The sequence below is a fragment of the Ammospiza nelsoni genome, chromosome 5 (assembly GCF_027579445.1).
Source record: "Ammospiza nelsoni isolate bAmmNel1 chromosome 5, bAmmNel1.pri, whole genome shotgun sequence".
NCBI classification, from domain to species: domain Eukaryota; kingdom Metazoa; phylum Chordata; class Aves; order Passeriformes; family Passerellidae; genus Ammospiza; species Ammospiza nelsoni.
This window is the reverse complement of record NC_080637.1, coordinates 14,854,629-14,874,188: the sequence shown is the minus strand read 5'-3', so window position 1 is coordinate 14,874,188 and position 19,560 is coordinate 14,854,629. Positions and strand designations below refer to the sequence as shown.

General features: G+C 42.4%; 1 protein-coding gene across 1 annotated transcript in view; it reads left to right on the top strand.

Moving 5' to 3' along the window:
• The window catches only part of LAMB4 (laminin subunit beta 4), a 40,349-nt gene that overhangs the window by 922 nt on the left and 19,867 nt on the right, over window positions 1–19,560 (top strand). Inside the window, exons 2-19 of the mRNA XM_059472393.1 lie at window positions 305–462; window positions 3,000–3,135; window positions 4,728–4,801; window positions 5,426–5,614; window positions 5,763–5,826; window positions 6,378–6,592; window positions 7,674–7,794; window positions 8,447–8,635; window positions 9,721–9,900; window positions 10,654–10,763; window positions 11,215–11,294; window positions 12,244–12,394; window positions 13,321–13,452; window positions 14,162–14,347; window positions 15,531–15,652; window positions 16,333–16,453; window positions 17,347–17,524; window positions 18,865–19,008. Of these exons, the coding sequence (XP_059328376.1) occupies window positions 305–462; window positions 3,000–3,135; window positions 4,728–4,801; window positions 5,426–5,614; window positions 5,763–5,826; window positions 6,378–6,592; window positions 7,674–7,794; window positions 8,447–8,635; window positions 9,721–9,900; window positions 10,654–10,763; window positions 11,215–11,294; window positions 12,244–12,394; window positions 13,321–13,452; window positions 14,162–14,347; window positions 15,531–15,652; window positions 16,333–16,453; window positions 17,347–17,524; window positions 18,865–19,008 (2,550 nt within the window). The remainder of the gene's footprint in view (window positions 1–304; window positions 463–2,999; window positions 3,136–4,727; window positions 4,802–5,425; window positions 5,615–5,762; window positions 5,827–6,377; window positions 6,593–7,673; window positions 7,795–8,446; window positions 8,636–9,720; window positions 9,901–10,653; window positions 10,764–11,214; window positions 11,295–12,243; window positions 12,395–13,320; window positions 13,453–14,161; window positions 14,348–15,530; window positions 15,653–16,332; window positions 16,454–17,346; window positions 17,525–18,864; window positions 19,009–19,560) is intronic.

Here is a 19,560-nt window from a genome sequence, read left to right as displayed (position 1 = left end):
AAGGGTGGGAAGCATAATAAATTATTGCTCATGGCACATTTCTTTTCAGTAAAAATGCCAACGTGCTGAAAATTTAAGTTTTAGTATAGATTTGCAATATGCTAGCTCTATTTTTTTTATTATTTTGCAGCTGGTGTGTTCATTACTGAAGTTCTTTTAAAAATGTATAAGTAAGGACAAAAGGAGTACAGGCAAAGGATAATTGAGTTTTCTGCTTGTGTTGGGATTTAACTGTTTTTGTCTGGAGGATACTGCTGGCTACACAAACCAATTTAATCTTTCTTTGATCTTCTGTTATGCTCAGTGCTGATAAGGCCCCGGCATGCACAGCATGACTGTGGGGCTGGGTCCTGCCACCCAGCCCTTGGGGACCTCCTCCAGGGCCGCAGCAAGCGACTGACAGCCTCGTCAACCTGTGGCATGAGCAGGCCTCAGAAGTACTGCATTATAGGCTACCTGGAGGTTGGTCTGCTCTTTCCTTTTTAATAAATTGAACTCCACTTGCTAACCATATCCTCTACTAACCTTATTCTCATCTGTATAGGGAATTTGCCCAGACTGGGAAGTTCCTGTGGGAGTTATCTGAATAATTATCAGACAGTGTGACACCAAGTCTGGTGGGAGGCTGTGCCTCACTGCAGCACATATGGAGGGTTTGGCAGCAAACAGCCTCCACAGTGATGTGTATCTTCTCAAGGGGGAGAAGCATCCCCATCCCTGAGATGCACAGGGATGGAGCACAGGGATTTCTGAAGGAGCTTTGCTCTGCAAGTCCTCTTCCCCCTCAGGCCCCAGAGGTGAAGCCCATGGTCTGTGTGTGTGAGAGGGGTCCCACAGGCTGCAGGGCCTTCTCCAGAGGAATGTCCATATGGTGTTGAGACCTGGGGCAGCCTGTTAAGAGAGTCACACCATACACTCTCCTCTCTTTTGATCTGAAATGAGGCCAGTGTTGCTGAGAGCAGAAAGCAGCCTCTGAAAAGGGAGGACCTAATGCTGTGGTCCAGGCTTTGGCCATGTGTGTGGGTCAGCAGATCCAAAATGTGGCTGACCAGAGGGATGCCTCTCACTCCCTGGCTGCAGTGAGGAGGGGGAACCACTGGGTATATGGAAGGTGTGCAGAAATGAGGATTTCCCTGTTGTACATCCTGGAGGACTTGGCCCCAATGAGCTAATGAATTGTCACAAATAGAAATATTGTCACTAAATAACAGCCTAGGCTGAAGAGGAAGTTAAAATACAGCTTAATTTATAATCAATTTAAAATAATTACAGTTTATGACCTTCTAGCTTAATGTTGTGACACATTTGCAGAGTAAAGTATGGACATGGAACCAAGCACTGCTCCAGGTTGCATATTGTATCCACAGTTTGCTGCAAAATGTAAATATCTCTTTCATTTGCTAAAATAGCCTGAATCCTCTTTCTGGTCCTCAAGGTGGATGATTGCCTTTTATTCTTGCTTTTTTAGATCAAAAAGCCATAAAAAAATTAATATGTTCACTTGCCTGTACTTATCCTTTGAACTATGTAAATACAGACTCATGAAAAGGAGCAGCTGTTCTGCAGTAATCCCTGTGATTTAATGCTGCTTCAACATATCTTGACCCCAGATGGCTGTCTCCTGAAGAGGGTGAAAACCACAAACTGCTGCTTTGCAGGGCTTGAGAGAGAGAGACCCTTTGTCAATGTGCTCTGTTCCATCAGCTTGCCTTAAATGTGTTGTGCACCTCCAGTGCATCAGAGTGCCACTTCACTTTCAATTTGCTTTCTCACCAGCACATTTTGAATACTTTGCTGGAGGCAGACCAGGAAGTTTTGCATCTTACATCTTGTAAACCAAAGCTCTTCCTCTCCTCTCCTGATGACCTGTGGCAGATTTCTTAAGAGCAAACCTTACTCATGAAAGTGGGTATTAGTCAATGTGGCAAGCTACCAAAAGCCAGGATTTAGCTGGGATTCAGATGGGGAAAAAATAAAATTCAACTGCTTTGTGTTTGGAAAGCAGCACTACAAGTAATTTTTAGTCTTTAATATGTCTTACTGTTTTTAAAATGTAGGTTAAGTGGGTTTTAGCTCAATGATTGGATTTACTACTTACATATATTTTGAAAGGAAAAGACAGGGCACTCAGTGTTGAGGAGAGTATAAAGCTCCACAATTCAGAGGCAAGTGGGATCTGCCAGACATGGACATGCAACCTTCAACATAAGTTGCCCCAGTGTCATATTGTATGCCTATAAAAACCAGAGTATGAGTGTGCATGGTCCTTCCAACTGCTTCAACAACCCAGACTCTCCTTACCAGAGCTTTGTGAAATGAGATGACAGAGTGGGTCTTTTTTAAATTTTTCACTCATCTTCTAAAATGTGCTTTCATACATTTGTCAAGTGTAGTATAGAATTACTTAACGTAATACATAATTACCGTGGTTAAAATACATTAATTATACATGTGAATCTATATATCTTCATTTATTTAAATGCAAATGGGTGATTTCATAATGCAAAGATGTTAAAACCATTCCCAGTTCTTTGTGGATCCTGAGTGTGCCACCCATCTCCTTCTGGGTCATTTCCAGCCTCCCAGCCATGGGTACTGAACTTGTATCCTATTGATATCCTGATTTTCCCTCTTTGCATTGGTTTAAACTTTCCCAGTTCCCCTACACTTCAAAAGACAGCAGTCAGGGTGGTGGTGTCATCCCAAACCAACTACTTACCTGGTACCTGGTCTTACTGAGATCCCTTCTCCACAAATGAAAAGTGCAATTTTTATAAAGTACCTGGGGAAGACCATGACCAACCCTTACTATGTGCATGCTTTGTGCATATGGTGGTTCTCTTGGGCTTGTATACGAAAAGCCTGAGTGATTAAAAGCCCAGGCATCCAAAGCAGCAAGACAGGTTCTAGCCTTGCAATGGCATAAATATATGGACATCCAGCTAATTTTTAGTGAAGAATCCAAATTAAGCTTTTATTCTGCTCATTTTGTTTTCCAGGCTGAAGAGAAGTGCTTTCTCTGTGATTCCAGATACCCATATAATCCCTATACCCAGCATAACAGTCACATGGTAGAAAATGTTATCACAGCGTTTGAGCCTGACAGGAAAAAGAAGTGGTGGCAGTCAGAAAATGGTAAGTTCCTTAGAGAAAATATTACTGCAAATGTTACTGTGGGATTTCTTTACATAATTGGCTTTCACAAAATTGCCTTCATGAAGAGATGAATCCTGAGTGATTTAAACCCATTTGTGTGTAGCAAGATAAGATTTCAGGAAGTCTGTGTTTCTATGGTCAAGTTTTAAACTCAGCACCCCCAAGAGCTGGCCAGAGGATGTGTGGCAATGCTGGGTTATACATGAAAGCCATGTATTTTCCACTGGCTGTCTTCCCTGACAGAGAGTTTTCATTTGGGGCAAAATATACATTTGCCTACAGATGTAACGTAAAGACAGTCTGTAAAACACAAATACTCATTTTAAAAAATTATTTTTTAAGAACTAATGATTTAGGAAAAAATTAAATAAAGCCTGGCTATGAGCTCCCTTATTCTGATATTCCCAAGTTCCTTTTCTGCAGGGCTGTTCTGGATCCATTCATCCCCCAGCTTGTATTGGTTCTGGGGATTGTCCTAACCCAGCTGTAGCACCTTGCACTTGTCTTTGACAAATCTCATCAGATTCCCATGGCCCCACATCTTGAGCTTTTCCAGGTCCCTCTGGATGGTCACTGATCCTTCACATGTGTCAACAGCGCCACTAGGCTTGGTGTCCCCTGCAACTTGCTGAGGATGTGTGCAATCCCAGAATTGATGAAAATAGTATCCTTACAGCTTCTCTGGGAAGACATGCTAGGAGGAATAACATTTACTCTGTCTTATTTGACATACAGTGATTATGTGAAAAACATTTCACTGGTTGAAAATTAAGGCATAGAAAAATAAGATGTTACCTCTATTTTGAGTATCCAACTGAAAATCCATAAGCCTTGTTTTTTCATGGAGTTTAGCAAGGATCTGTCACTGGCTTTGGACACCACTGCAAATAAAGCTGTGGGCCAGCTGTGAGAGGAGCTTTCCTTGTTCTCTCTATCTTTCTTCTGGGATGGAGTCTCATGCACAGTCTGGTCAGGAGGAGTCCTGAGGTGGTGTGTGCAGATGTGAACAATGGGGATATCAGCTGAGCTCCTGGAACTCTGCAGGGAGTGTGTGACCTCTAGAGTTTTTTCCCATATTTGTTGCAGTTTTGGAAGATGTTTGGTGCAGTAGTTCTGCTCATTACAAATTTCACATCTGGAAGTATAGAAGGGTTTAACAGTGCTGTTTAGCATGAAGAAAACACCTCATTTTATTAGTTCTCTTTTTCTTTCTTAGCAATAAGTGAATTATTTGAATGGATTTTAAGAAATAAACCTAACTGGATATAGAAACACACAAACCCAACACCCTGCCATGACCATCATTTATAGTCTGAATTATGTGAGCAGGACATTCAGCCACCTCCTGCAGTCTCAGTGACATGCAGCATTGCTGGTGACAGTGCCAGGAAGGCAGCACATTGTATTGCCCCAGAGAGAGAGGTCCAGCTGCATGGGGTTGTGCACAGAGGGTGCCCTAAAGGGTCTAGCTGCTCTGCTGGAAAAGGCATCTTTAAATCCTCCATGGGAAAACTGTCTCAGCAACCCCTTCAATGTACACCTTGTGCACTTCATTTTCATTCTCTTTTCAGGTATTGACCATGTGAGCATTAGATTGGACCTAGAAACTTTATTCCAATTCAGCCATCTTATCCTCACCTTTAAGGTACATCTTTTACCAGAGCTTTTGTGTAAGATTATACACTAATTAACCACAGGAATAAATTGCTTAGAGAGGCATTGAAAGCTCCATCTTTAGAGGTTTGTAAGGACAGGTTAGATAAACTCCTGTCAAGTATTGTTAAATTATAGTTGATCCTGCCTTAGGGGAGGAGGATAGACTGAACAGCTTCCCATTTGTGTGCCTTCTAAACCTATTTTCTATAAAGCCAAGAATTAAAACTGAAAAAATACTTTGCAAAATTACACTCGAAAAATGTGGGACATATCTGAACTGCAGTTGGTCTTTTAATTTAGTTCAGTTCATGCATATCAATTATGATCCAGATGATTACAATTTTTTTGTACTAAATTCCTAATTGTTGTGGTAAAGTACCTTACTTAGAAAGTAATCACATATCTATATGAAATGTTACTTTTTCCTTTTGCTGGAGAGAGGTTCTCATGAGCTTTTTCAGAGACCCTTTTAACCATCACAGTACCTGTAACAAATACAAAATACCTCCCAAACACAAAATTTTAGCGTCCTCCAAAGAGGAATATCAATGAAACAACCCCTGAGGTGTCTTATTAATGCTGACTTAGGGAATTCTTGAAATGTTTCTTGCAGACATTTCGGCCTGCAGCAATGCTGGTTGAGCGCTCTACTGATTTTGGCCAGACCTGGAAAGTGTTTAGATATTTTGCACATGATTGTGCAGCTTCTTTCCCCAACATCTCTACTGGTCCAGCAAAAAGTGTTGGAGATGTTGTTTGTGATTCAAGATATTCAGACATCGAGCCCTCCACTGAAGGCGAGGTACAGTCAAGTGTCTGTTTGTATGAGTTCAAATAATTTGTGGAACTGAAGGTCTCTTGTCTGTGTCTGTTAAAAGCAGAGGCCTGTCCTTCGATCTCTTTGGTGGCTGCTCATCTCATCTCTAGAGCTTTATTGATTTGTTTTGCAGGTTGTTTTAAAAGCTTTGGATCCCAGCTTTGAAATAGAAGATCCATATGTGCCATATATCCAAGGTATGGACACTACATGTTTTGTCCAGAGACACTTTGCTGGTATTTTTTGTTTTGTACACTGAAAAGGGTCAACAGCTCAGCTGGTGTAAGTCAATGATGTTGAAAATTAGGTACCTAAAGACCTTAGGGACACATTGTGTTAATAAATGAAATGGGCCAGTCTTGTTCTCTAGCCCTGGGGGCAAACAGCAAAGCTCTGCAGGGGACATCCGGGAAGTTAAACTGTCTTTCCCTCTGGATTCAGGCTCAATCCATACTGCTTTTTGAGAGCAGTCCCAGAGGTACACATGAACCCATGAAGACGGTGGCTGGGAGAGTGCAGAGCCATACCAAGTAGGATGCTAACACCGTAGAATGCCTATAGTGACAGCTGTGTGCCAGGAGTGGGTCCCTGCACTGCCACTGTAGGCATTACTGATCTTGGCCAATAGTGGATCATTTTCATTATTTCTTCACTCTAGGAAAATTCTTGCATGACTGATTCAAGCTGAAGATTTCATACTGTTCATTTTAGCCTGAACTTGGGCTCCTGCTCTCTTCTTTCCTTCCAGATCTCATTACACTGACAAACCTAAGGATCAATTTCACTAAACTCCACACCCTTGGAGATGCTCTGCTTGGGAGGAGGCACAGTGATCCCCTTGAGAAGTACTACTATGCCATCTATGAGATGGTTGTGAGGGGCAGCTGCTTTTGCAATGGCCATGCCAGCCAGTGTGATTCCATGCAGAACCTCCGGGGAGATGTTTTCCATCAGTCCGGGATGGTGCGTCCTTAACGCTGGCTCTGAAAAGGGGAGTCTCAGTTGGTGTTTAGTGAGAAGGAAGAGATGGAGGGAGCTGAAGGAAGATCTCTGATAATCTTTGGATTGGCCATTTGCAATTGCTGGTTGTTAAATGTTTCAATGCAGACTCTTCCTTTAAAACCCAGGGTTGGAATGCACAGAAGCTGTCTTTGTTGGCACTACTGTGGTGTTTCAAAAGCAACTGGGACAAGACATGTTGATAATAGCAGCAGAATTCCAGAGCTGTAATGGTGCAAATGTAATGGATTAAGTAGCCTATGGCATGTGCAGACTTGAATGGCCACTTGTTGGGTGCATTCCACACTCCAGCTGGGCTTGGAGGGAGAGGAGGCATTGGCACAAAGAATAGTTGATAATGCAAAGCTAACCCGTGAAAAATGGATTATTAAAAATTCCAGTAATGTGATTGCAAGTTTTTTCCCTCTGGGAACATGAGTTTTTTCTCCTGGAAAATATGTATCACAATCTGAAGACATATAGGGAGAGAGAGAAATAATCTAAAATGTTGGTGTCTCCTTTGATATCTCTATAAGTAATTTTTTTCTAAATATTGCTCAGTGGCTTTAATGTTTGGAGGTATTCTCCATATCTTTTATTCAAATAATTGAAAATTATGTCAGCTGAGGGAGCCAAAGAGCTTCAAATTTTCCTAATCTTGCTGACATACCTTAAGCAAATTCCTCTCCTCTCCTCTCCTCTCCTCTCCTCTCCTCTCCTCTCCTCTCCTCTCCTCTCCTCTCCTCTCCTCTCCTCTCCTCTCCTCTCCTCTCCTCTCCTCTCCTCTCCTCTCCTCTCCTCTCCTCTCCTCTCCTCTCCTCTCCTCTCCTCTCCTCTCCTCTCCTCTCCTCTCCTCTCCTCTCCTCTCCTCTCCTCTCCTCTCCTCTCCTCTCCTCTCCTCTCCTCTCCTCTCCTCTCCTCTCCTCTCCTCTCCTCTCCTCTCCTCTCCTCTCCTCTCCTCTCCTCTCCTCTCCTCTCCTCTCCTCTCCTCTCCTCTCCCTCTTTTTTGTCACCTTATCTGCTCTCTGTTCTCACCACATTACAGGTCCATGGGAGATGTATCTGCCACCATAACACTGAAGGTTTCTCTTGTGAAAGATGTAAAGATTTCTACCATGATGCTCCCTGGAGGCCAGCTGAAGGGACACAAGATAATGCTTGCAAACGTAACTCAAACATGATATTTTCATTTTTAATAGCCAGGAGTGGGTGTGGCACAATCCTAGTCCAATCCATAATGGGGTGGCCAAGTTTCTGGGTGGGAGACTTTTTCATACCTCATCCAGAAAAACAGATTCCTGCATCCACAGGTGCTGTATTATCCTGCAAGAGGAAGAGCTGTTTCATGTTCTTTTTCTTCATACAGAAAAAAAAAAAAAAAAAACCAAAACAACAAAGAGGGGAAAAAACAGCTAATGCAAAAAAGATATTTCATTGGTTTGCACAGTGTTTTTCACATGAGTGAAAGAATTTAGACAAGGCTAAATTATTCATTTCCACAATAATGCGTAATGCAGTATACACAAGAATAATATATTAGGATCGGTAACAAATATTCAGCTAGAGATTTCTTCAGCAGAGCAGTGTTCCCCCCTGCATATCAGGCACACTCTCCTGCATTTCCAAGTTTAGGATACAGTTCTGTCTGAAAAATCCAATTTTTTTCCCCCAGCTGTAACACACAAGGCCTGGGAATAATCTTGCTGGGCACTGGAATCATACAAGTAACCAGTAACTCTGTGTAAAGTGTAGACAGCACTGTGGCCAGAGCACAGCATTTCCATGGTGTGAAACACCCCCTGTTTGCTTTGGTTTCAGGTTGTAACTGCAACAGCCACTCCAGCAGGTGCCACTTTGACATGGCCGTGTACCAGGCCAGCGGTGGGGTCAGCGGTGGCGTTTGTGAGGACTGCCAGGACAACACCACCGGCCAGCACTGCGACACCTGCAAACCTTCCTTCTACCAGGACCCGCTCAAAGCCATCTCAGACCCTCGGCCGTGCCTCCGTAAGCCTCCCCTTTAACTTCTGCATGGGTGACTCAAACCAGGGCTGTCTGTTAGTGCTCAGGAACTCATAATGATTGTATGCAGGTGCTTTTATTGAAGAGCTCTGGGTGTCAGGGGTACAGACCCAAACCTGACCTGACATGGGTTCGGGATGAACATGTTTTTATTCCCTTATCATTATATAACTACATATTAATGATTACATTTATATTGTTTTATTGTATACATTGATTTCATCCAAGCATGGATTCTTGTAATTTCCATCAAACCCTCCAAACATAATTTCTCATGATTCTTGTTACAATTAAACAATAATTATATCCAATTACCAAACAATCATTGCATTTAACAATCATATCATTTATCATATAACAATCATATAATTTATCATAGTCATTAAATGATTATACAGGTGTAGTTTTGCATGATCCAGTAAAGCCTAACATTTTCCCAGGGCCTACCACGCCCAACCTTTCTTTCCAGCTCCCCTGAATATCCCATGATTTTAGAAACATTTTATCCCTGTACTATCAGTTCTGGTTCCCTTTGCTCTGAGCCCTATGGCCATCCCCATGCTTAAATGTCCACATGGATGTAAAAATGTTACCAAACCTATAATATCCAAACTGCCCTACTAAGTAGCTGCATGACAGTATCCTCCAAACTTCATTGTGAAAAGAGCTGCATATTCCAACTCCTTGCTAGACAGAGCTTAGAAATCCAGTGAAGCTATCATTTTTCTTGAACAAGGTCAATATAAATATGAATAGCAATAGTGATGTTGCTTCAGTGATTACAGAAGAGGCTCCAAAATGATGGGAGGAGTAAATAACTTTTACTAGATACCTGCTATATGCAAGAAAAATAATCTTTCAGACGTGAAAGCTCTTCTTCTGAAAGATGACCTAAATTCATTATTAACATAGAATGGAGAAAACACTCCGAGTATTATTTAATTGCAGCAATTGACTGGCATGAAAAGTCCTTAAGGAGGCAAGGGCAGATCACCAGCAGCTCTGTAATTGCATTTTCATGCTTACACCTACCTGTGCTGTTTTGCGTGTGTCCCTGGCCCTGCGTGCAGCGTGCAGCTGTGACCCCGCGGGGACCCTGCCCGGGGCTGTGTGCGAGAGCCGCACGGAGCCCGCGCTGGGCACGGTGGCGGGGCGCTGCCCCTGCAAGGACAACGTGGAGGGCGCTCGCTGCGACAAGTGCAAGGCAAACTACTACGGACTGAGCAGCAGCGACCCCCTGGGCTGCCAGCGTAAGTAAAACATCCCTGCCGGTCTCCTTTCCAAAGCCTTTTTGGGGCAGGGAGGTAGTTGAATGCACAGATCCACACACTAATGCTCTACTTGAGTCACAAAATAGCCAGTTGTCTACTGTAATTTAACGTCAAGAAAATTCAAGGTTTGTGGTGCAGCGTCCAAGACTGAAACAATGCAAAATCACTTTCAGAATGCATAGTAATCTGTTATATTAATAGTATATGCATAGTATCTGTTATTTTAATAGTATATGGATAGTATCTGTTATATTAATAACAGATTAGGCTATTGTTAATAGAAGGATTATTAAATATGCAACTTAATTGAAAAGGAATATTGAGATGACAGGAGCTGCTGCCTTGCCAAAAGAACTTCCAGCCAACCATTCCTCTGAGAAAGGCTTGGTGAAAGCACATCCCAGCCCTGCCCAGGTGCACCATGGGTTTGTGGGCACGTTATGCCAGCACCAGGTGCTCAGCCACACACAAGGACTGCAGTGCAGATCAGCACACAGCCCTTGGCAAAAACACTGCTGAGGCCTTCTGCCAGAGACTCTGCTCCCCCCAGAGAGGCACCCACCGAGGAAATTGTGCATTTCCAAGTGTAGTCTGGAGGGTGCAGGGGCACATTCAGAGTGTCTGTGTGGAGGATGGAGACTGCCTGTCATGCTGATGCCACATCTAATGAAAATGCCAGTCCTGGCTGTCACTGGGCCCTGCAGAGGTAACTGCACTTTTCTGTCCCTGCAGCCTGCAACTGCAATCCCTTGGGCACTTTGCCCTTCTCCGTCTGTGATCCTGCCACGGGAGAGTGCCTCTGCCAGAGGTTCACAACAGGGCAGCGCTGTGAAAGATGCCTTGTATGTACTCAGTTTTTGGTTTCACTTCTGCATGTGGTTGTGGAAGTCTCCTCACCCATCTCACACCTTTTCATTGCCAGAAAAGTAAACAATTAGTTAAAATTCAAAATCATTTTATAGCTGTATGCTCCCAATTAGCATTGACATGTCTGCTTTTCTTTCACTGCTCCCAAATATTTGTGCAATTAAATTGCAGGGGGAGGAGCACTCCCAGAAAGGAAATGCAAAATTATGTCCTTGATCCATCTTAGATGTTTACAGAGCAATTTGCTAGTACAAGTGGGTAAATATCTGCCTCTTGCAGTGGCTGAGCACCCCTGCTACCCAGTAAGAGGAACAATCTCCCATGGCCAAGCACAGTAGTGCTCCATTGTTCATCCAGCAGAACGAGTTTTGTTTTGCTTTGCATACTTAAACATTTGCCATAAAAGAACCTTTCTTTTTATACCAGGCAGGATACTGGGGTCTTGGCAACAGCTTGTATGGCTGTTCTCCATGTGACTGTGATATTGGTGGATCACAGAATAATTTGTAAGTTAAAGTTCTTCAAGTTTTTTCTTGAGTTTAATTTTTATAAACTCTTAGGCTAGACTTTCTGGTTAGGTTAATACAGTCACAGTACAGATAGGAAAATAGAATGTAGATGGAATTTCATAATATACAAACAGTGTAAATTTGGGTGGGGATCTTGGAAATTTATTTGTGGTAACGGGATTTACCTATTTCATTTGAAGCCAACCTTAAATCTGGTTGAGCCTAGAAGTGTTTAATATGAAATACAAAACATATGCCTTGAGAGAACCAGAAGCCCTAATATTATTAGAAATTAGAAGTCAGAGGTGAGATTTTTAACTTAGCTTCCTACCTTAAATGCTGGATATTTTTTTTCTGGGTCCTATTCAAAATATATAATTTTAGAAGAAAGGTTGGTTTCATTTGGACTCCTCCAAAAATCTGTTGGGCAGGGGTTTTCACTACTGCTGTTAGGCTTCAGACAGAGGAGCATACAGTCCCATGCTGTAGAGCAGCTCCTTGTGAGCAGGTAAATCACTTGATGCATTAAATATACATGTAAGCATATGAAAACATTCAATATCACATCAAAGGTCCTTCTGATCTCATGTCCTGCCTCCAGAATTGTGGGTGACAGATTATTAAGAATCATGATATAGTGATTCTTATAGAAAAATATACAAGAAATTATACAGTAATAGACAGTAACAGATGCTCAGGAAACAAAAGGATCAGTGCTAAAGGTATGGAACAGAAAAGACTAAGGAGGTTGTGAACTCTGAAGTCATGGAAAAGTAGCATTGCATCAGAAACAGAGGAGGTGGGTGATAGGAAGTTTAGTAATGGAAGTAATCCATCAATGGGAGAAATTAAGCAAAGGTAGAACAAGGGTGGGTGTGAGCTGCCCTCATGCTGTGAGGACCCAGCTGTGCCAGCTGATGTCCTCCCTTTTCCAACTGCTCCCTAGGTGCTCGCGGAAGGACGGTCAGTGCGAGTGTCTGCCCAACATCGTGAGCCGCCAGTGCAACGAGCCAGCTCCAGGATTCTTCTTTCTGCCCCTGGACTATTATATTTATGAAGCTGAGCATGCAAGGCCCCTTTCTGGCTCTGCAGCCCTGGTAGGTGTTTGGCTTTTTGGGGGTTGTACTGAGAGGGGATCATTGTGGTGATGACATGGGAGCTGAGGCTGAGGAGGAGAGCCCTTGCTTGGGGAGCAGCTCTTTAGCAGGAAAATGCAAAACAAGCCCCATGGACATTGTCAGTTTGTCTTTGTTTGTCATGGACATGACTATTCCCTAACTGTGGCTGTTAAAAAGGGACAGTCACTACAGCATGGTATGCCCTGCAGAGCTGCCCTTGTTGCTTCTTAAGTGCAGGCTGGTCTATCATGAATCAGAGAAATAAAATTAATTATTTAAATTAGAGTAAAGTATTTGAGTTGCCAATAGCTCTCATGAAATGTTTTATTTCTGGAAATCTCCAACAAGGGAAGAATCAAATTACTCTCTGCTCCATTGGACTAATTCCTGCTGCCTTATATAACGGCATTGATTGTAGCCTAATTTCCTCAAGAATTTGGCATCCATCTGTAATGCCTTTAGAAAAATTAATTTTTTTTCCCCCTTCAACATGGGGGTAGTTGTTCCCCATGCTGACTGCAAGCCTGGAATGCACCCCTTCCTCTGTCTATGCTTTTGCTAACATTTTTTCTCTGACATGCATAGAAACTATAGATAAAGAATAATAAAAAAATGTTTATTTGCATGTTGCATCCACAAATATTTAGCGATAATCACAATCAGCAATTATCCTACAGTCCAATAATTAAATGGAAAACAGATGTCTGGGACATAGCTTATGAGGGAAAAGTGCAAGTTAATTTTAAAGGAGTGAGGGAAAAAGATTTCCAGCAGCTGTTGAGCCACAGTTTAGAGTTTCTCCCAGAGAGAATAGATCTTGTTTTAAGAATGTGGGTTTTCATTTACTTGCTTACCACCCTTCAACATTGTTGAGACAGTGCTGCTCCTCTTTTGATACTTCATAGGTTCAGCCAAGCACTCTTCCAAGGTGTGACATTTACTTCCAGAAGAAAGGCTATGAGTTCATGATTGAAAATGGAAAGATTGTGTTAAACAGGAACAAGAAACGAACAGTAAGGAAATCTGGACTGGAACAGGTAAATTAGTACTTGAGTAGTTACTCAAGTTTACACCAAATACTAAAATTTTATTTTGTAACAAAGGTCAAAGAAATGTCTGAGCACATGGGATTTGCAGTCTTAGACATTTCAATCATGATGCAAATCAATATTTTGGTAGACAGTTGGGTCGGACATTTTATTATTCACAGTGACAGGCTTGCTCTGCTGTGTCCGGTGCCTTTGTAGACTCATTTCCATTAATTTTTGGAAGAGAAAGGCCTTATGAAAGGTAAATTTTTTTTTGGTTGCAAGACATTTTCAACAAGTTTGCCAAGACATTAGCATGGTACCTCCTGCACTTAAGTGCTGCCATTGTAAGGACTGATATTTATGCATCTAGCTTACAATGGAATGGTTCAGCTATGTATGAAATCAGGCTTACTCCGTTTAAGGTTTGCAATGTGAATGTTTGGAGGTGCCAAATATTCAGAGATGAGTGGATTATTCTAGTCTCTCTTATTGCTGTTGCTGCAAAGTTATAGGAATCTTTCCTTTACATGTGTCCCTAAATATCCTACCTTTGGGAGAGTTCTTTGACTGTCAATCTCAAGCTTGTTTGGAAAATGAGACTGATAACTAAAATAAGTAAACAATGTGGCAAAAATATTTCCTTTCTTTTTTCTGACTTTGTTTCAGTTGTAATTTGACTCTGTGTGTTGTTGAAGATGCCAGTGTGTCTCTGCAGGGTGCGATGCAGTTTGGACAGGACCCGGATCTGGCCGTGGTGTTCCGGCCGCCCAGCGCTGGCCGGGCTGTCACCTGGACAGGACACGGCTTCGCCCGCGTCCCCAGCGGAGCTGGGCTCAGATTTGCCATCAGCAACGTTCCCTTTGCCATGGACTTTGATATCACCGTTCGCTATGAGCCTGAGGTACTTGTGATGTCGTGTGTGTCTTGTGGTGTTGTCATAGGTGCAGGGTCTACTTTGTGAATAATAGGATGAGCAACTTGTCCTATTCTTTATATCTAAAATTGAAATTGCTTGGTTTTTCACCCAGTAACAAATTGCCTTACGAACCAACTAACAGGTTCTCCAGTGACCCCCTTAACCCTTTCCACTCAAATATGAAAAATCTCCATTAGAAGTCTTTTCTAAGCATGGGCCAATATTTCATCTTCTGAGTATTTCTCTTTTGGCAGCTTTACTTGGACTAGGCTATTACTCAAAGATCAAACACATGGAAAATGCAGATCCTTTTAGACAAGCATCCTGTATTCCTAGCTGGGTTTTTTGGGCAGTAAAGTGTGTACAGGCAGGAGTCATCTGCATAGATATTTATCCAGGCCTTTTGCAGGCATCCTGCTTCCCAGTTGTTCCATCTGGACTCTGAGATGTGTGAAAATTGTAGGAAAATAGCAAAAATTACTATTTTTTGCCTGGAGAAGATTTCTTAATGATGATGGCATGTCTAGGGAAATCTGTTAATCTGAATCTGGTTAAACTCAGGTCCTTACCCATGTCTTCAAAAACACATGAAAGCGTTTTATTGGTACCAGCTTTTGTATACTCCTTACTTTTTTGCAATTCTCTGGGACAGTCCCATACCTCAAGATTTTCCTGTTGTCTGTTGTGTTCTGTTCTCTGACTAGCACTCTGAGGCAAAACAATCTCCCAGTATTTTAAAACATTGGAACAATTTTTTCAGTGGGCTAGCCTTTTCTCTCTAAGGATTGAAGAGTTGGGTTTTAAATACATTTGATACAAAGTCTTTTATGTTTACTATTTCTTATTAGATGTGTGAGAAGGCAGCTAATGAAGGATATCTCCAGAAAAACACTGTGCTAAGAAAAGAAACAACTCCAATGACTCTAACAGAGCTGTTTCCATTTGAACCAGCTGAGGTCCCATTTCCGTCTCTGCTTTTCATTATCTATTGCAAATACAATGAATTTTTCACAATAACATTGTTTTTCAGTGCTGTAAAGAATAAAGAGAAAGTCTGTCTTGTCACTGCAGTGTGCAGTGATTCAGATGGCTTTCATTAACACTTGCAAAGAGAAAGCAGGTTTTTCAGATACAAAATATAGCCAGAATTTTTGTCTTTTGTTTATAGATCTTGGAAGACTGGCTTGCAAGCATTGCCATCCAGCCTGCTGGTATCTTGTCAGATCAACACTGCAAAAACAAGGTCCTCTCACAGGAGCCACAAGAGCTGCCTCTCCCAGCTTCAAAGAGGTCTGACTGTTGCTGTCTTTTTGCCTGTAGATCTTCTGTGTAGAAATCATTTACTGAAGCACTGCAGAGCAACACATGTGTGGGATAGTGGGAATATCAGAAACACATGTGGGGCCTTTTCTGTTGCTGGCACACCACAATACTACACAGGGTCTAAGGAAGAGTCTAATGCCCCAATCTGGCAAACATTTGCCAAACCCAGGAGAGCAGCCTGAGATTCAGCTAAGGTTGGTTGCTCTGGTGAAGATCAGAATGGAAAGGAAATATTGACTTAAACTCACTATCCTAGTCTACTTTCAAAACCAGCTTTTCAGCTTGGACCTGTGTAAAGAATAGAGAGAAGCTAAGAGTATGTGACCAATGTCTTGATCAAAGAGGGACAGGAAAGGATGAATATGAACAGTGAGTTGCAAACCCCCTTGCTAGAAGCAGTGAAACCTGCCATTTTCAGTTTAATCTCCTCAATTTAAATTGTACTTAGAGAATCATCTGGCAGAAGTCCTGCAGCTTTCCCAAAGCCTGCAAGCATGGGGCTGGGTGTGCTCCTCACAGCAGCAGGGCTTGCTCCAGGCTGCAGGCATCAGTTTGCAGGCACAGAGGGAAGGGACAGCTCACAACATTCAGTAAACTTGCCTTGTCCTGACTCCTGGCTATAACTGTGCTTCATTTCTGTTAAACAGGATTGCAATTCTGCAAACCCCAGTCTGCCTGGAGCCAGGGACAGAATATTTTGTGGATGTGTATTTTTCCCAGCCCTCTGCCTCTGACAAAAAGGCAAAATCATTCATCTTGATTGACTCAGTGAGTAGTTCTGTCACAAGTCCCTTGAGGTTGTATTTCTACACAGTGCTGTTTTTTTTACAGACTTATTAGAAGTATTTTTAAATAAGGTATAGTGTGTTTTAATAGAAATTCAGCTTCTGTTTTTCTCCATTATGCAAACAGTGCATATTTTTGCATGGAAAGGCAGAATTGTATCTGGTTAAATTTTCATGGAGCAATACAAGTCATACTTGTTGCATACAAGTTGCTCATTGATTATGAATACAGTCCATATGTATGTGCTGATAAGATGCTGTGGGCTATGGACATAAATTTGTACAGCTCCTCATCACTTAGGTTTTTTTAAATATCTCTAATTTGTTTGAGTCATGGATATTTTTAAGGATTATATTGGAAAAGTAAAATTAGTCTTGTACTTCCTGGGAATCAGTTCCAGATATTTTGCCAGTTTTCATCAAGTCAGGAACTGGGTGTTAGTTTTGGGTCCTTCTCTTGAAAAATATTTTTAGGTCTATTTCTCTTATTATTCCTGTAGAACTGGACCTGGCAAGGGCTGACTATACTTGGACATAGAACCTTCAGCTGATTTTTCCCTATCACAGTAATACAAGTAAAAATTTTGGCCAGACACTGCCTTTGGAGTCACTAACACAGCATGGCAAGACCAGTTCTGAGCGTATATCAGAGGTCTTATTTTAAACACAGTCTCTCTTATTTGAAGAACTCAGGGAATGTTTAGACCTTGAGAATAAATGTGAATTTAGATGACAGAATGGCACAACTGCAGATTTGGAAACCCAATGCTCCAGGCTTCTGTCATTCCAATGAAAAGCACATTAGCAGAATGTGGGAAATTCTGGTTTTCAATATATCTAAGCAAAAATATTTTCTTTTCTCTCTTAATGACAAAGCTTGGACTTATTCCCAGAATTGGATCTGTGGAGAACTTCTGCAGTGAAAAGGATTTAGATGAGTACCAGAAGTATCACTGCATTGAGATTGCATCTGAAGTTGGGCCCCACGTCCTGCCCGAGGCGTGTGCGCGGCTCATAGCGAGCCTGTCCGCCCGAATCCACAACGGCGCCGTTGGTGAGGACCAGCCTGCACAGGCAGCTCTTTTGGGCAGTTGCTGGCTTTCCCTTGGGTTTGTAGGGTATGTTGACTGTAGAGCTCTGAGCCTGCAGTGGTGTAGAAGTGAAGCTGGCCAGCATGGATGTGCAGGGTATATCCCGCTGAATCCTGCATGGGCTGCAAACACCTCTTGGTGGCATGAATCTCAGAATTCATCACTCCTGATGGGCTTCATGAGCAGCATGAGAGGGACCATGGCAGTATTTTGTGTCTTCTGAAAAACATTTGAATCAGATGCCTTTACCATAAGGCCAAGGCAGTAATGTTCCTTCTTTTCTGGCTGCTGTTAAATGACAGAGAAGTTTCTAAGCCCTCTGTCTAGATGCTGTAGGCTAGCTGAATGCCTTGGTAAGATTACAGACATGATGGTACATAAGTTGGTGTACTGGAAGAGATTCACCAGGTATACCTTGAAGATATTCCAGCAAGAAGGCAGTGGCAGGTGGGGTTTGAAATTCCTGGGCAGCCTCCTGGACCCACCATTAGCTGGGCTCAGTAGCTCAGGGAATTCCCAAGTATTTGGACCAGAGAAATGGAACTTGTCTGCACTTCCAGTAACAGGAGGGGCCTTTCTGGGCAACTTTTGTGGCCAACTTCCTTCAGGGAGCCTAGCAGCAATGTCTTCAACATGATAGCATCTGCTTGGATTGGGCAATTTTTAGCATTGATACCTCACTCTAATATCAGGCAATGAGGTCACAGCTGTGCAACCAGTGAACCTCTGATTTAGGCTTGGGCTGTGATAACTTCCTGTGGCCTGATTCCTAAAGTGATGAGATTCTCCCAATGAAATTTGGCACTTTGGTTTTCTGGTGCTTTCCAGAGCATCCTGGGCAAACATCCTCTGGGGGTTAGTGGAGCATCTTCACTCAATAAGTTAGTCCAAGGTGTCCAGGAGGAAACAAACAGTACACAGATGCAGACTAAATACAGCCTGCAGGTTATGTGCAGTGCTTCAGCTAGATGCAGATTTATAGCAAATCCTTCTAGATTTCACAATGTCTCTATTTGGATTACACTTTGCTACTCCCTTTCTGTCCAACCCCAAATGTGTGCTGAAGGCAGTGCCTTGAATGTGGCAACTGCAACACCAAGACTTGTGCTGGTGCCTGATATACCATCACCATTCATGCTACACCATCAAATGATCTAAACTATGGCATCATCAGTGTAGTGAACCCTGAGAAGAATAATCAAACTCTTTCCTATCTATTTTAAATTGTGAAACCTGCAAGCTGATGAGATCAGTAAAACTCCTTGACAACCAAACCTGTTTTGATTTTCTTTCCCCTTGCCAGCATGCAAGTGCAATCCCCAAGGGTCGCTGAATGCCAGCTGTAGTAAGCTGGGGGGCCAGTGTCAGTGCAAAGCCAACGTCGTGGGACGCTGCTGTGACACCTGCTCTGCAGGCAGCTATGGCTTCGGCTTCCATGGCTGCTACGGTGAGTGCCCTGCAGCCAGCACCGCTGCCAGGACCACCAGCACACCCCAATGTCTCAGGGCTTTGAATCCTAGATCATATGTGAAGCAATATTAAAAATGTTTCCTCTAATAACAAATTTTCCATCCCTGCTGCCTTTGAGCAGCAATGAGATGGGTTGGCAGTGAGAGGAATAGCAGGTTTGTCTTTACAAACAAGCTGTGGGTCTGCTGGTATATAAAGCTAGCACTGGGAGATAAAAGAAACAATGGGAAGGATTCTACTGATTGACGAAGGGAAAAAGATATTTGCTTTTACAAATAAACTTTAGGTTTGCTGATAAACGAAATTAGACATTGAGAGATGAAAGAAACAATGGGGAAGAAAAACTCCTAAATTCTGTAAGAATTAAAAATTAAAAGGGAGGGTTATACATTGGAGGGAAATCTTTGGGATCAGGCCTATCATGGAGTCTGTACCTCTCAATGGGGAAAGAGAGGAGGGAAATGCAGCCAGGAAATTAGGATAAAAGGGAGGCTGTGTATACTAAAAATTTGAGAGATCTCAGGGGAAT